Genomic DNA, 16367 nt, shown 5'->3' on the forward strand with positions numbered 1-16367 from the left:
AATCACAGCTACGTATTACTGTTAAGGAGGACAATTGAACTGCATTTGTTTTAATCATTTGCGATGTTTTCTAATATTTTTTTAGCATTATTTAGTAATGTTATATAAAACTTCCTTTTGGTGTTGTGCTAATTTGGATTTCTTATATTGATTTGATAGTGTGAGTATAGCTGCAAATGTTTATTTTCTGCAACTATCAACAAGAGAATCAATCTATAATTAAAATAATTTTCTGAATAAAATCTGCATTTTAACATTATTATTGATTGCCACCCATTCCGCGCATGTTTTTACTGCAAATTCACTGATATATTTTTCATTTTCCGATGTCCCCAGAAAGAACGATTTGTCAAGCTTCTTGATCAGCTTCACAACTCCCTGAGGATCGACCTGTCCATGTACCGAGTACGACTTCTCTCTATTCCGCAGTTTACACAGACAGATGGATTGGGGACTGACCTACCTCGTAGGCTTATGTGAATAATTCACACCTCAATGAAGGAAAACACTATATGGGCAAAAGGATTAGAACAGTAAACTGATAGACGGGGGAAAAGTCAAATATAGGAAATTGGCAATAAATATTGCTTCTTCCTGTTAAGACTTTGTTATAAGAGAAAAATAAAGGGGTGCTTCAAATTTTCTATCCGATTAAAACAAAAAGTTGCATTTTCTCATTTAAAATGTTCAGTCAGGGAACGAATTGAACTCTAAAACCAAGGCAACTTTTTACATTTTTTGTATGACTGCAGAACAACTTCCCAGCCAGCAGTCCTGAGAGGTTACAGGACCTGAAGTCCACGGTAGATCTCCTCACTAGTATCACTTTCTTCAGGATGAAGGTATCACCTCTTTTTTTAGGGAATACATTCGTGTGTGAACTAAAATAGTCCTCACTCTGGCTTATGTGCTTTAACTCAGGTCCAAGAGCTGCAGTCTCCTCCGAGAGCGAGCCAGGTTGTTAAAGACTGCGTGAAAGCCTGTCTCAACTCCACTTATGAATACATTTTTAACAACTGCCATGAGCTCTACAGCCGCGAGTACCAGACAGATCCGGTGAGCAGGATGGCCAGGGAATAAAAATGCCGTCATTTTGCAAAGACGAAAAAGTCCTTTAAAGGTTATAGTCCCATGACAACAGGAGTACGTATTTGTGAGGTTTTTAGTACAATTTGACAGCAGTTGTGCATAACTTTTTATTTTATTTTATTTTTTTACAAGCATTCCCTAACACTGTGCAGACTAGCACATTATTATTTCATTTTTGTTTTCAATCCAGGCTAAGCAAGGTGCAGTTCCTCCCGAGGAACAGGGACCCAGCATCAAAAACCTGGACTTTTGGTCCAAACTCATCACACTTATCGTGTCCATCATCGAGGAAGACAAGAACTCTTACACACCCTGCCTCAACCAGTTCGTCTTCAACGACTTCTCCCTATCCAGTTGTTATTTCTTTCTTTCTTTACTCAATCTCTTCTGTTGTTTTCCATCCAGATTCCCCCAGGAACTCAACGTGGGTAAAATCAGCGCTGAAGTCATGTGGAATCTATTTGCTCAGGACATGAAATATGCAATGGAGGGTGAGTCAACCCAAATTTTGTTCCTCTACTGACTATGTGGGTCATTCTACAATTAGAGGATGTTTTGTCTTGAACATTCCTCAAAAAAGTGGTTTTATACTATATATAATGTTTTTTTTTTAAATGAGCAAAGGCTTGATTAGCTTATTTTATAGAACAATGATAGCAAGTTTGACTGCCTGATTTATTTGATATGTACGTAGATTGTTTTAGATTTAGTCCCTGCCAGGAAAACTGAATTGATTAAGAAACTGCATGTCAGTTATCTAAATGTGGATTTCAGATTTAAATGGTGGTATTTCAAGTTTAAATGGTCTCTATGTATGAAATAAAGTTGTCCTCCCTACCTTGAAGGTAGAAATGCACTATTAAATTGAAAGCCGATTTACCCTTTACCACCATTATGCACAATATATTTTAGGTCTTGCTTAAAAGCAGATATGCATCAGGAAGAATATCAATTTCTCATTCGTGACGCACTGTTATTCATTTCCCAGAGCACGAGAAAAACCGCTTGTGCAAGAGTGCCGATTACATGAACCTGCACTTCAAGGTTAAGTGGCTTTACAACGAGTACTGCAAAGACTTGCCTTTCTTCAAGAGTAGAGTGCCAGAATATCCTGCGTGAGTTGCAGCTTGCTGCAAAATGCAATTAAAATCAGCTCTTTTTTCATTGTCGTTCACCACGCTGAACGCCACGGCGATGGACTTAACATCCATTCGGCAATGATCATTCGTTGCCAGTATCAGTAAATAAATTTCAATTTTTTATTTTGTCGCTCTTTTTAGATGGTTTGAGCCTTTTGTGATCCAGTGGCTGGATGAAAACGAGGAGGTTTCTCGGGACTTCCTTCACGGAGCTCTGGAGAGGGACAAAAAAGACGGGGTAAAAACCTTTTCAAAGTCTTCCCAAATTGCTGAGCTGTTGTTCAGGCAGAATGACTGAAATCTCTCCTTTTGTGCCCACTCAAAGCCATTTTATTCCTCTTCCCTGCAACGCATCCTCTTTCCCCATCTCCTTTTTTCAAAGACTTGACATTAATAACACGAACACAGCAATGTGCAATGTGCTTGCAAGCTTCAAATAGATGTGTGAGAGTTGTTTAAAGGGGGTATACTTATTATCGGAACCGGGGATTAAAAGACCCTATTCCGGAGATTTCACAGCAGGAAAACGGTCCTTAGCTCATTACTGAGACTCCCTAGAGGGGCAACTGAGCACTCTGCATGCTATGTAAAAATAGACATGAAACAACATTCAGGTATGCAGACGGTCCCATTTCCTAGTTAGGGTTTAGATTCCTTCTCATTTGTTCAACTCACAGCCAGAGTTAGAAATGTGGTACTTACATTTCTGTACGGGAAGCATACGAGTCCTCAATTATTTCAGTTAGGGTTTTTTGTTGTTTTTGCAAAGAGGTATCAAAATTTGACAAAAACTCACTTTTTGTAATCCCGTGATATTTTGTGCACACTACTGGTCAATTCCGGTATCCCAAGCCTATTTTCTTGCAGTTTGAACAGTCCAAATTCCGATTATTATTTTTTTCAAATCTGACCTGTGCCTCTTTCGTACGCGGCATACCAGTGGCGGTCCGTGCATTTTCTCGTAGCGCCTTCAACGAATCAATTCAACCCTTAAAAACTATTTTATGGCTATAAAACCTCTACTTCAGCTACAGCTGTGACGGGTAAAAAATAATCAATAAATCAATGCACAAAATGGGGTTAAATCCACTTCCTAGCAGCATTTAATGATTAAATACAAATACTGAAGCTTTTCAGAAATTACAACTGGGCCAGGGGGGTGATTTTCCCGGGAAAAGACAGCGATCATGGTCAATGGTGTACCGGCAAACATTGCCCTCCTGTTTAATGAAGCAGAGCCTGCAAAACTGATTGTGAAGGCCTTGAGGCAGATTTCTGACCCTGACAACAAATAATGGCTGAAATGTGATTGGTTAAATGCTTCAATGTGAAAACACACATCTGGAAGCAGTGCAACCAGGGGGAAAGCAATGAAAGGAAGCTAACAGACAATTTGGAATTAGTAAAAGTAAAAAGTATTGATGGACAAAATATAATATATGATTCAGATATTTCTTAGGCCAGCAGAGAAGGCCTTGAAGCCCCTGACGGCCCGCCACTGCGGCATACGTTGAAAACCATTCAATGGAGATTTTGTAATTAATTTCATGACTCTAAATGTACCACTTCTTCTCATGTGTGTCTACAGTTCCAGGTGACATCAGAGCATGCTCTCTTCTCCTGTTCTGTAGTGGATGTGTTTTCCCAGCTCAACCAGAGCTTCGAGATCATCCGGAAATTAGAGTGTCCAGATCCCCAAATCGTTGGACACTACATGAAACGATTTGCCAAGGTCAGTCCAACAGAACAGAAGAAGACCAGGGTCACAACTGCAGTACTGTACACATAAAAACTGTGGATGTTCTATTTCTTATGTCCCTCTCCAGACTATCAGCAACGTTCTTCTGTCATATGCTGACATCATCTCAAAGTGTTTTGCCAACTACATCACTATGGAGAAAGTGGTAAGCAGAAAAATCCCCATTGGGGTGTTTATTTATGCTAAATGCAATATAATTGTGTCAGGTATCCTGATATGAAATGTTTTGTGTTTAGCCCTGCATCCTCATAAACAACATCCAACAGTTGAGAGTGCAACTGGAGAAGATGTTCGAGGCTATGGGTGGAAAAGATGTGAGTTTGCCTTCATTTGCTCAATCAATATCTTTATTTATGAGTCCAAATCAGACTTTTAGCTCTGTGTATAGTTTAATCCCTCATTGGACACAGGAGCAAATGACCAGTACTTGAAAAGTCATCTATTTCTCTTTAGCTGTGCATTGAGGCCAGCGACATCCTAAAGGACTTGCAGGTTAAACTCAATAACGTCATGGATGATCTCAGCAGGGTCTTTTCAGTCAGGTACGACACCGGCGTGCGTTTCCATTTCTACATGCACTTTGCCTTGTACTCGCCAATTTAACTTATTTATAAACACTCTTGAAACAAATAGTTTTCAGCCTCACATCGAAGAGAATGTGAAGCAAATGGGAGACATTTTAGCTCAGGTGAAAGGAACATCCAATGTCGGGAATGCCAGCAGCGTAGCCCAGGATGCGGACAATGTTCTGCAACCCATCATGGAGTTCTTGGACAGCAAGTGAGTCATCAATAGTTTTTTTTGTTTAATTGAAAATGGGCTTTCCAATACTGCCGCAGTCACTACAGATATAACGGGTCATTTTAGAATTGGAGGGCATTTTACATCCCATTTCTTCAAATCAAACATGCAGTTTCTGAGTAACTTTAAACCAAATTTAAATAACTTTAAAAAAAGAAGTCAACAGTTTTCCAAAAGAATGACTAGACCAAATTTATGTCCTTTCTTCTATTTTTCATATTTTTAAAACTTATTCATAAGACCAGAGTTTTTTTTCATTATTTATATACTAAGCAAGTATGTCAGTGTGATCAACAGTTCTACTTGATCTTTGTTAACGTTATTTGCAACCCTCCCTCTAATCAGGATTTGTCTAATTTTTGAAGAATTTTGATTCCAAAATGCCCTCTGCTTTTGGGAATTACTCTAGTACATACACAGGAATCAACAACAATTTACTATTTACAAAGTTCAGAGGTAGACCTCATTACTCTTGTAACAACTCGAACAACTTTTGCCATAGGAGAACTTTTTCTCGCTCAGTATTCTTTTGGATTCTTGCTTTCCTGTCAGTTTCTCATCAATATTTTCTGTCCTCCCCCAGCCTGACTCTGTTTGCCAAAATCTGCGAGAAGACCGTGCTGAAGCGCGTGCTGAAAGAGCTGTGGAAACTGGTGATGAACACAATGGAGAAGACGATTGTTCTTCCGCCGCTTACAGATCAAACGGTGAGTGTGCATCAATATGTCGGGGGTGGTGAAGCTATTCAACAAAAAAAAAAAAAGCATTCATTATAGCAAATAGGTCTGTGTTGGAGCCATTTTTACAGAAAAGATGCCAAAATGCCTGCTTTTATCGGCAATAGACACGTGCGCACGCACACACACACACACACACACACACACGTATCGATCCAGTTGCCAAGTTGGCATGACAAGAAAGGAAGATGGGGGCGGAATTGGAACGTTTGGAAAAGAAGAACAGGGCATATTATGTGTACTGTGAGACAAGAATGGTCCGATAAACAAACAATTTTGCATTCAGTCAACCCAAACACACATCGCGTTCAACTTTACACACTAAAAGAGTGCATCATATCATTTGCACATCAGCTCAGGTCTGCTCTCCATGATGTTATTACAAAGGATGTGGCCCTCTTCCTCAAAACACACGCATACATTTTGGAAAGCAGCCTGTTTTGTTTTGTTTTATTTTCTATATGTGTGCTATTTATTTGTGTTTGGTTATCATTTGAAGAGCCTCATATTAATTAATGATTGGTTACGGAGCGTGCAGGAAGAAAAAGTGTTCCACATTGAAATACGTCATAATTGGTTCCTTCCAGGACTTGTCGGGACATTTTCTGTGATTGATGTGGGGCTCTTTGCAGCTTGACTGATCTTTCTTTCTGGTTGTTGTGATTATTATTACATCCTGCTCCCACCGCTCTCCCTCCAAAGATGATTGTAAGTACAGCACTCCTGCGTGTGTGTCTGTTTGTCCGTCTGCGGTGGTTGGTTTCTTCTTGCTATATGTGGCTGCGATCTCCGCCTTGTTTGTTTTTCTTGACCCCCCTCCCCCTGCATCTCACTTTCTCACCAGCCTCTCTGGTGTCCTCTGTTTTCTTCCAGTGTTAATTTAAAAAATGGTGACAAGGAAAAAAACAACTTTTTTTTTGTTCTTCTGTGGTAAATTGACTTTTGTAACACTAAAACTCAATAGACTGATAAACAATGTTCCTGCTCTCGTAAATGATTTAATTTAATTTCGCAAACTAGCTAATTGGCTGCCCCTGTCGGTGATAAATATCCAATCTTATTTGACTGGGAGGGTTGGCAGGGGGGGTATTAGGTGCCAGCCAGCCCGTTAAAATGGATTGGATGTCTATCCCCATCAATGGGTGTTTCCATACTTGGTATTTTTTAACTAACTACCACAGCACATGCTCTGTGAACTGTCAGTATGCCATGACTGTCAATCACGGAAGTGACTCATCGTGGTGATACCATCGGATTCTTCTTTATTAAGCAATTTTGTTTTTAAATGTGTCCGAAACATATTAAGCTAGTCAATATTTTCCTAATTCAAAGAAAATTAACACTGTTCTGCACTTCCTTACCTTTTCTGTCCTTCTACTTTGTGTCTCGGGACAAAAAAAAAGCATGGTGCATCCATCTCTTGTTGCGATCGACCCACTGTCCATTCTTAAACAAATAAAAATAAACTAGCCCCATTGGTGCACCGACTGTCTCCCCTCCCCGAGTTCGCTCATCAAACAAGAAGTGGCACTCCTCGCTTGTGCCCGGTGTTGCCTTGTATCCTCTGATGCACTGGGACCCCAAAGTGAGGGTCAGTGGGATCCTTGGGACGTCTGCCTTCTCTCCCCTCACACCCTTCTCACCTGTATGAAGTGTTGCCCTCCTGAAACTCCGCCCACTGTGGGTTTGTTGCTTGCATCTGATCTCTTTCAACTCTGCAGTCTTCTCCCAGTCAACTGTACAACACTGTACTGTGCTGTTTGTCTCTTTGCAGACCTTTCATGTTGGTCTGTCCTGGTTTGCTCTCCTGTTTTTTGTCCCCAAGGATGACTGTGATAATGGATCTTTCCATGTCAGAAACATGTAGCATAAGATATTGTCAAAGCAGCCGATTTAGATTCGCAACGGTAAATATTTCGGAAGATTTCGCGCCCAGGACCACAGGCAAAAATACTAGGCTATCAAAGTAGAACCAAAGCAAAGTGAAAATATCATTTTCTCATTGGAATATAGGAAAAAACTGTGTCTCCTCTTTCTATATGGATCATAACATGTGCATGTATTTTATAGATTTAGATATATTTGCTTGGGCGTAGTGTTTATATACATGTTTACTGGTCAGAGTAGTGAAATGCGTTTACCGAAGATATACTCATTTGTAAAATGTAATCTTAAATAAAAAATGCTGACTAGCAATAATAACGATACATTCTTAGATAATATCTGGTAGTAAAGACATATTATATTAAGAATAAACTGTAAAATTCGACCATTCATTCATCTTCTGCGCTGCTTATCCTCACAAAGGTCGTGGGGGTGATGGAGCGTATCCCGGCAATCATAGTAAACTTTCAAGTTTCAAAATAAAAGTAGATGCATATTTCTATTCATAGAATAGCATTCATAAGAAAATACATTTGGCGCATCGCTTTTCCTTAGCCGCACGTTTGAGAGTTTTTCATAAACTCATATAGTTTAAATATAGAAACGGTCTCCATCTAGCTACCAAAGTAGAACATAAAAACCTGAGTACATTATGTCAAAAAAGTAAAAAAAAAGATGGATGGACAGTGAACATCGTAGGCATTGCTGAAGAAATTTCTCGTTCGAATCGCAACACATTATACGGCGCAGATAAAAGTCCAGCCATCTGTTTTTTTTTCTCTTTTAGAATGCCAAATGTATGTCGCCATTATAAACTACTGTGGTTACTTTCGTGAGTCGGGTCCACTGCTGACTACGAAAATGTCACTAAGCATTGGCTCCTCTTGCCGATGAGTGCAGCAAGTGGCCAAGTCCTCCATGTATTAACCTAGTGCTCTTTTTCCAGGGGAGACTGAAGAACGCTTCTCACAGTGACGTAAGGACTAAACCCCTTTAGATCAATGTGTCTCGTCTTCTCTCCGTGTCTTTGTCTTTATCCCTCAGCTTCCCACTTGAAGCAAAGTTTTGTAAATTGACATTTCCATACTTTGCTGACTTCAGAAACAACTCACATTTTCGGACTTTATTGTTACAACCCTTGCAAATTGTCAAAATTCTGGAAAACGAACTGATGTAGACAGGTTACATTGTTAAGTAACATGTTCTATCTGTGTGTAAGTCTGTGCTCAATGTTTGTTTATACTGTATGTATGTACGTATGTGCACATGGAGACGAAAATGGCCGAACATTTTGAATGTTTATGTAATGTATGATTTCTGTCTTCTGTGTAACAATACTTGTACATTTAGCATTATCAAGCATGAGTTGATTAACGTCATAACACTTATTTTCCTTTTGGTGGGGTTTATTTGTCTTTTTTGCAGGGCACTCAGCTCATCTTTAATGCTGCCAAGGAACTGGGACAGCTGTCCAAACTTAAGGTATTTTTGCCCCTTTTACTTTGAAGTTATTTCCTGTACCTAAATTCATTCTGCACAAAGTTGTATAATAAGCACTCATTAAATCAGCATTGGTTTGCAATATATTTATTGCATTTTCAGCATGATGATGGGCTATAAACAGAGGGGTGTCCACCCGATTCCACAAAAGGCCACAGTCTCCTCCTGATCTTTGTTCCAACCGATCCAGCCCTGACAGTTTAACCAATGAGGTGTCTTCTAAAATAACAAGCACCTGACTGCAATGCACTGATTACACTTGCAAAGGCATCCTCTTGTTTGATTTGAATGAAAACATGAACCTGTGCTTTAGGCTTCAACATTTTTTTTTAAATTTTTAACACAAACTATTAACCCTTTTGCAGGAATCTCAGCAAAAGAAGCTTAAGTTGTGACTTATTTTTATTATGATAGTATTTTGAAATCAGGCTGCTTGATCTGTTTCCTGTACAGGAACACATGGTTCGTGAGGAGGCCAAAGCACTAACACCCAAACAATGTGCAGTTATAGAGCTCGCCTTGGATACCATCAAGGTAGGGATGCAGTTTGTACATTAACATGCACATATAATATTTGGGTTGAGATCAATATTCCATATGTTTAGAATAACATTTTTGTGTTGCTCCTGTTTACAATGGTAAATGTCAGCCATCTTGTCAGAATTCTTAAGAGTAATGCTGTAGGGTCAATGAAAACCAATATAGCTTTTAAACTTTGCATAGAAGTATAAAATAAAACTGAAGTAGATATTTGCCCACACAGACTGTTTTAATGTCATTAAGTCAAGTTAAAGTTTAATTGTAATGGTCCAAATTATCTTGATAAATACAAATGAGATATTTGGCTGACTAAAAAATGAAGTACATACATCAAGCTATGTGAAGGAGATAGTTGCGTGCGTGTTTGACTTTTTGCTTAACAGTGCAGTGTGTCAGGCTTCTGTCAGGAGACCTTGCAAACTGCATTCCCTTGCGTTTTCTCTATGTAAACTGTCTCCGTCCAAAATACATGACAACCTCCATTCTACAGCAATTTTAGAAGCACATAAAGCACCCTGAAGCTAGTTAAATTATGCAAAACATTGCTTTTAAACTGTTGATGACTTCCTTCAGCATATCCAACTTCCTATACCTCACAAGGAGTTTTTCCTTTTGCAATCATGAGCACAAATCTAGTCCATCGCACATAACACGGCCACCAGCGGCGTGCATAATTTGGCACCTTCCAGTTGAAATGAACCACCTTTTTGTGTGTTGATTTATGGAATATATGCATGGTTTAACAACAGTTTGCTTTGTGTTTGTCAGCAATATTTCCACGCGGGTGGTGTTGGTCTCAAGAAGACATTTCTGGAGAAGAGTCCTGACCTGCTGTCCCTGCATTACGCGCTGTCCCTCTACACGCAGGCCACAGACAAGCTTATTAAGACCTTTGTCCAGTCACAAAATGCACAAGGTAAAAACAGATGCTCCTTTTTTACCCCCTCCCCTCTGTGTTGAGTTTATTTTTCTAGTCCATAGTCATTTGTGTCACTCTCTGAGGTGCCATTCTAGTGTTCCCCAAATGAAGTCCACAGTATAGTCTATAATGAAACCTGCCGAGTCTCCTGCAAACACAAAAAGGATTTCTTTTATAGATGCGATCAAAACACCAAATATTCCCTTGTTCACTGCTCAGCCAATCTCTAATAGACTCTCAGGCATCATTGTCTGTGATGAATATGCCCCCAAAATAACATTTGCAGGAGTTAGTGTTGTTAACAGGTGGGTTCATTTGTGTAAGTACCCACCAAAGGCCCAGGTTTTAAATGTTATTCTTGTTTTTTTTCTCCTTTTTCTGTGCACACCTTTCCTCCGCCCCCCCATCAGTGTTCGGCGGCAAAGGGGTGCGGTTCACTGCTAGTGAGGATGTTTACCCAGAGAAGGGTATGTTGCATCCAGGCTCAAATGTTTCCAAACATCCTGGACGGCTAGAAAGCATCCAATTTTCCCACTTCCCCTGCACCTCCATGTTTCTCCAAGTTTCCCACTGCCTGCATCGACTGGATAGAATTCCCTCCCTCTTTTATCTACGTCGGCCTTTCACCGTCTTTTTGAATGCACTGACACGAGCGTGGATGACTTTCATGCATTCATGCATGCGACTTAAGCGCTGATGTCTGTAGTATGGATGGAGCTGCACTGAATACATACCAACTTGGTATGTATGAGCGGACTGAAAGCATGATTGGCAGACATCAGACGGCATTAATAGCAATGCATCAAAGTGGAGACCTGATTCAGCATGATGTTATCGTAAAGGCCCGGGGAAAGGTCGAGCGGGAGAGTGTTTGCACGTGGGTGAACCGTCCTTTTCACTTATAGACTGACGTTGACTAAGCTAGACGTTCTGGGAGGCCTGGTGGTGAATCATCGTGGTTCATTGCTATCGCCATCAATCGCAGTTAGTAATTAATTATTGTTTGAAGGGACTGAAGGGACTGTCCACTTATTATATTTGAAATAACACAATGGAGTAAAATATTGTTTCCTGCATCAGATAAAAATATTTTCTATGGAAAAACGAGCTATGCAAATGCTTCATGTCACTTTGAGCCCACAAGCACAAAATAGTGTTCTGCTGACAGCTTGTTTTGACTAGAACGACGGCTAACTTTGTCTGTGGGGGGTCCTCATCCTTGCCCTTCGTCACACTGACGTCATCACATGCAGTGGGGCAGCCCCCTCTCACATGGACTCAACCAATCACTAGCTACCCTTGATGTAGGGTGGTCTGGGTCCTGCCACTTTGGATTGGTGTCAATGCGTTAAACTCATTCTTAGTCACATGCAATACTAGTTTGTGTCCCAGGTCGGTCCTCACTGTGAGGAGGTTGCATGTTCTCTTAGGGTTTGCGTGGGTTTTCTCTGGGTACTCCAGTTTTCTCCCACATGCCCAAAACATATTTGGCAGGCTGGTTGAACACTCTAAATTGTCTTACGATAAGAGTGTGATTGGTTGTTTGTCTCCTTGTGCGCTGCGATTTGCTGTCCACCGATTCAAGGTGTCCCCCGCCTGGTGCCTGTAGTTAGCTGGGATAGGCTCCAGCACCCCCTATCCGCCCTTGTGAGGATAAGCAGCTCAGAAAATGAATGAACTGTCAATGGCAGGGAAAAAGTTAAGATCTCAAGTAGAGCAGTCCAGATGGACTCGCTCTCGTCTCTTTGGTCCTGTCGGAAGTTGGCAGCGAGCTTGAGAAACCAATAATCCTTCCCGGAGAGTCGATGAAAGCCGAACGGCAACAACATGCCAGGAACACTCTGCCGTCTAACTCCCACCGGCACCTTGTTTAGTGGGCGGTCGACGGAAAAAACAAACACACACACACGCGTTGACAGAGTGGAGACATAAATTCAAACACTGCTAATTAATATCCATCTGTCGCCGTATCCTGACGGAATGGGTTGGAGGTTGAGAGTCCAAGTTTCTGGTGAAGGTCCATTCTGATCCCCAATTTCGAAACCCCTCCATGTTGCATGTATAGTGAAAGGGGGGTAGCTACCCAAGTCTCCTTGAAAGTTGCCTCTTTCTGACCACCCTGCACCTACTGTAAGAAACACCTAGCATCTATGAGTGGGCGCTTCAATCATAGTGTTAGCATTCTAGCAGTATTAACTGTGATGTGGGAATCTGTTTCGCTACTTTTGGAGAATAAATTTGGATTACGGAGGAGGAAACACCTTCCCACCCAATCCGGCCCACTCATAGCAGCTTCAATTTGGCTGCTCTGCACTTCAACGCCAAATGATTCTGCTTAAAGTCCTTCTTTAAAATGCCCATCACCAATTTTGAGCCTTGAAGGACACTTGAAGCAGAAGTCAGAGCAGATTGTGTGTTTGTGTGACCCTTATTTAGCGTTTGACCGTCTCCGCAGGCTCCGGCGTGGAAGACGCAGTGGGTGAGGTGTCCATTCACGTGGAGATCTTCACTCACCCCAACACGGGGGAACACAAGGTCACCGTGAAAGGTAGGATATGTTAACTGTGCAACTGGTGCTGGGTCATTCTGGAAGTGGAGGACATTTTGGCTGCAAAATTCTTGTGAAATAAGCCTTTTTGTTTCAGATATTTGACTAAAACGAATGCTTCTGTAGTTGCAAGAGACAACAATGAAACAAATCCTGCAGGCTTGTCAGGTGACCTTTCGAGTGACCTTTTCTTTTTATCGTGACAGTGGTCGCCGCCAACGACCTGAGGTGGCAGACGCAGGGTATTTTCCGTCCGTTTGTGGAGGTCTTCATTATCGGGCCGCACCTCAGTGACAAGAAGAGGAAATACGCCACCAAGTCCAAGAATAATAGCTGGGCACCCAAATACAACGAGACCTTCACATTGTGAGTTGGCGGCGTCATGATTACAAATTCAATGAGGCGAGTAATCGTAAAAATAATTGGTACCCCCAAAAATGTTTTGTGGCAGCCATATTGAAGACTAAGATTTCAGTCTACTCAGAGCCAGATAGACATTGTTTTCTTGTGGCATTCAAAAAACGACTTCCAAATATCTCAATAACTGATACCTGCTCGTTTTTTTTAAATTATTTTTTTTCCTGGGTGGCCGGGCTGAGAAAAAAAAATGAAGGAAAAAAAAGTAATTAAAAAAAAAACCCAAAAATTAATTGATTTGAAAAATGAATTTAAAACAACAACCCCAGAAAATAAATTCATTTGGAAAACGGAGAAGAAGAAAAATAATTCAAAAGAGAACCCCAGGAAAAAAAATAATTAGAAAAACAAAGAAGCAAAAAAAATAATTCCAAAAAACAACCCGAGAAAATAAATTAATCTGAAAAACGGAGGTTTCAAAAAAGAATTATTTCAAAACTAACCCCAAAAATTAATTTAATTTGAAAAACGGCCATTTTTAAGGTGAATGCAAAGCTTTCATAGTTTATTGCCACCAGGGAATCAAAAGTTTTTCCAAACATATTTGACTCGTTGTTTTGCTTTTGTCTCATCAGCACGCTGAGCAGCGAGGTGGGCCCCGAGTGTTACGAGCTGCAGGTGTGCGTCAAAGACTACTGCTTCGCCCGCGAGGACCGCACGGTGGGCATGGCGGTGTTGCAGCTGAAGGACATGGCCTCCAAGGGCAGCGTAGCCTGCTGGCTGCCTCTGGGCAAACGAGTCCACATGGACGAGACGGGCCTGACCGTCCTGCGGATCCTGTCGCAGCGCAACAACGACGACGTGGCCAAGGAGTTTGTCAAGCTCAAGTCGGACCAGCGCTCGGCCGAAGAGGGCCGCGGATGAGCCGTCCTCGCTGCTGTAAATACGTTCATTCTGGTCGAGGTACAAGTGATCCGGTCCAATTGTGACGTTTATTGTCGAAAAAGTTCCAGGACTGATCTCCAAATTTTCCAAAACGGTGCTCTGAGATCCAAGTGACCCCCCCCGACCTTCAAGTCTAGCGCATGAGAAAAGCCATAGAGGCCAAATTATACAGTACAGCTTTGTACTCGGGGTCTATTTGGAGATTTCTGACCCACACTGGAGTGAATAAGTCAAAAGTCGAGTTTGAAAAGTCAGTCCTAGAACTTTTTCGTCACGCGTGCCGTCACACGTCTCGTTCGGCCGCACAGGGTTTTTATTTATTTATTTTTCCCTTTGAGAAAGTCATTGCTCAGTGCAAGCAAACGCGACAGTCAGGGAGATCTAAAGCACGTATTATTGTTTACTCTTTTATGCCAAATTATATTTCTACAAATATAGTTAGGAGTCCAATCATAAATGAATATGATACTAGTTGGTGGACCAGAGCACACTGCCTGACAGCCTCAATGCCTTCTGTCTCGTACACCCGTTGTCTTTGTGATGACATGACGTGTGTGAATGTGTGTTTCCAACACAAGCCACGATCAGTGTGATGTCATTCATTCTAATGGTTTTGTTACCAGTGTTAACATTCCAGATGGAAAGTGCCAAATCTCCCGCAAATCAACATGTCTACGTGAGACGGTATTTCCAAGCACAAATCATTATGGATAGGTGGACGACAATAATGGAGCGTCTACTCAAAGGGCTGATGGGCCACGCTAAAATAATGATGTATTTTATCATGCAAGGACTAAACTAACCTCTTGAGTTTTTTTTTTTTTAGAATCACATGGTGAGACAGGGTCGTTTATGACCCACGTGCCGCAAGTTGTCTACCCTATTGTATTCCACAAGTCATGTTACAGACCACATGGTCATCATTTCTGCATTTTTTTTCTTAAGTGACAGTACGAGAAATGAGATGCAGGCAGTCCGTCTGCGGCGGACGACGCAGTAGCACAGCCCAGTGAACAAAATGAGAGCAGAATGCGGGTAAGAAATTATTAGGCTATGGGTCATTCCCAAAATTGGAAGACATTTTGGCTTTGAAATGATTGAAAACTTGCCTCATTTTCTAATCCATATTCCTAAGGGAGATACGCTAAAGTTCACCCACACAGTGGCAGTTCATGAGTTTGCCAGGAGTAAATTGTTGGCATTTCCTCATCTTTAATGACATTTTGCTGCTGACCATCTACCATGATACCATGTTTACTAGCAGGTAATGGTAGTTTAAAATCTCATTTGGAACCCAAACCTAGTTTAAACCCTAATTGGAAACACTAAACTGGGTTTTAAACCTACTTTGAAACCCGAAACTGGGTTCTAAATCCAAATGTCCTCCAATTCTGAAATGACCAAAACATCCTAGGCGATTTTCATGTAAGTGTTCAAAAGAGACAATTATCACGTAGTGAATATTGGGGTCACATACAGGGTGTATAGTTAAAGGATGAGCGCTTTCCCCTGAAAGTGGGTAGGTTAACACTTGTTTGATTGGAACTCTATGCATCTGATTTAGCCAATCGAAAATCTCGCTTGTTTCAAGCCGTCTCAATGTTTACATGGTGGATAGTCTTATAATGTTAAGGGCCAAATTGTTGCTGCAATGTTTTGGAGAAGTATTGGTTGATATGAGATGATGTTTGGAAAATAGACTGTAAATGTCACACTGACAACAAGAAAAACAATAGTACCAGAAATTGAAACAAACTGCTTTTAATAAGAAAATGCACATTTATTTTTGCAATATTCTGACATTTTTCCCCAGAAAGCAATCTAAATGGGACAAATCTGTCCTCAAAATTTCCAGTTTAAAATAAGTCTTGCATTTGATATTTAACTTGGAATGTCCTCAAATTTTCACAGCTTGTGTAGCAATGTTTTGAGTTTTTGTGTGTAACGTTCTGCATTTCTATCTTTTCAGGTTAAGAAATGGCGTTCACTTCAACAGAAAAGGCCTTTTGCGTGTTGAGTATGCTCGAACTCAGTCACCGAAGACAGTGCAGCGTGCCTTCACAAATTTTGCAAAGAAGGCACCAACCACAATACAAATTGGAACTTGGCACCAAAAATTTCAAGAAAAGGGCCAGAATGTGGCTTTCCA

At 40.9% G+C, this 16367-nt stretch overlaps 1 protein-coding gene across 1 annotated transcript in view; it reads left to right on the forward strand.

The window, feature by feature from the left end:
• Positions 1–16211, forward strand: part of unc13a (unc-13 homolog A (C. elegans)) — a 33696-nt gene extending 17485 nt beyond the window's left edge. Inside the window, exons 23-42 of the mRNA XM_077606847.1 lie at positions 337–405; positions 753–842; positions 922–1056; positions 1280–1413; positions 1495–1580; positions 2078–2204; positions 2370–2466; positions 3817–3960; positions 4055–4132; positions 4224–4301; positions 4441–4529; positions 4621–4767; positions 5372–5495; positions 8835–8891; positions 9363–9443; positions 10218–10365; positions 10779–10835; positions 12824–12916; positions 13123–13282; positions 13909–16211. Of these exons, the coding sequence (XP_077462973.1) occupies positions 337–405; positions 753–842; positions 922–1056; positions 1280–1413; positions 1495–1580; positions 2078–2204; positions 2370–2466; positions 3817–3960; positions 4055–4132; positions 4224–4301; positions 4441–4529; positions 4621–4767; positions 5372–5495; positions 8835–8891; positions 9363–9443; positions 10218–10365; positions 10779–10835; positions 12824–12916; positions 13123–13282; positions 13909–14197 (2283 nt within the window). The 3' untranslated portion in view covers positions 14198–16211. The remainder of the gene's footprint in view (positions 1–336; positions 406–752; positions 843–921; positions 1057–1279; positions 1414–1494; positions 1581–2077; positions 2205–2369; positions 2467–3816; positions 3961–4054; positions 4133–4223; positions 4302–4440; positions 4530–4620; positions 4768–5371; positions 5496–8834; positions 8892–9362; positions 9444–10217; positions 10366–10778; positions 10836–12823; positions 12917–13122; positions 13283–13908) is intronic.
• Positions 16212–16367: the final 156 nt, after the last annotated feature.

Source organism: Stigmatopora argus, chromosome 8, assembly GCF_051989625.1.
Source record: "Stigmatopora argus isolate UIUO_Sarg chromosome 8, RoL_Sarg_1.0, whole genome shotgun sequence".
Classification (NCBI taxonomy): domain Eukaryota; kingdom Metazoa; phylum Chordata; class Actinopteri; order Syngnathiformes; family Syngnathidae; genus Stigmatopora; species Stigmatopora argus.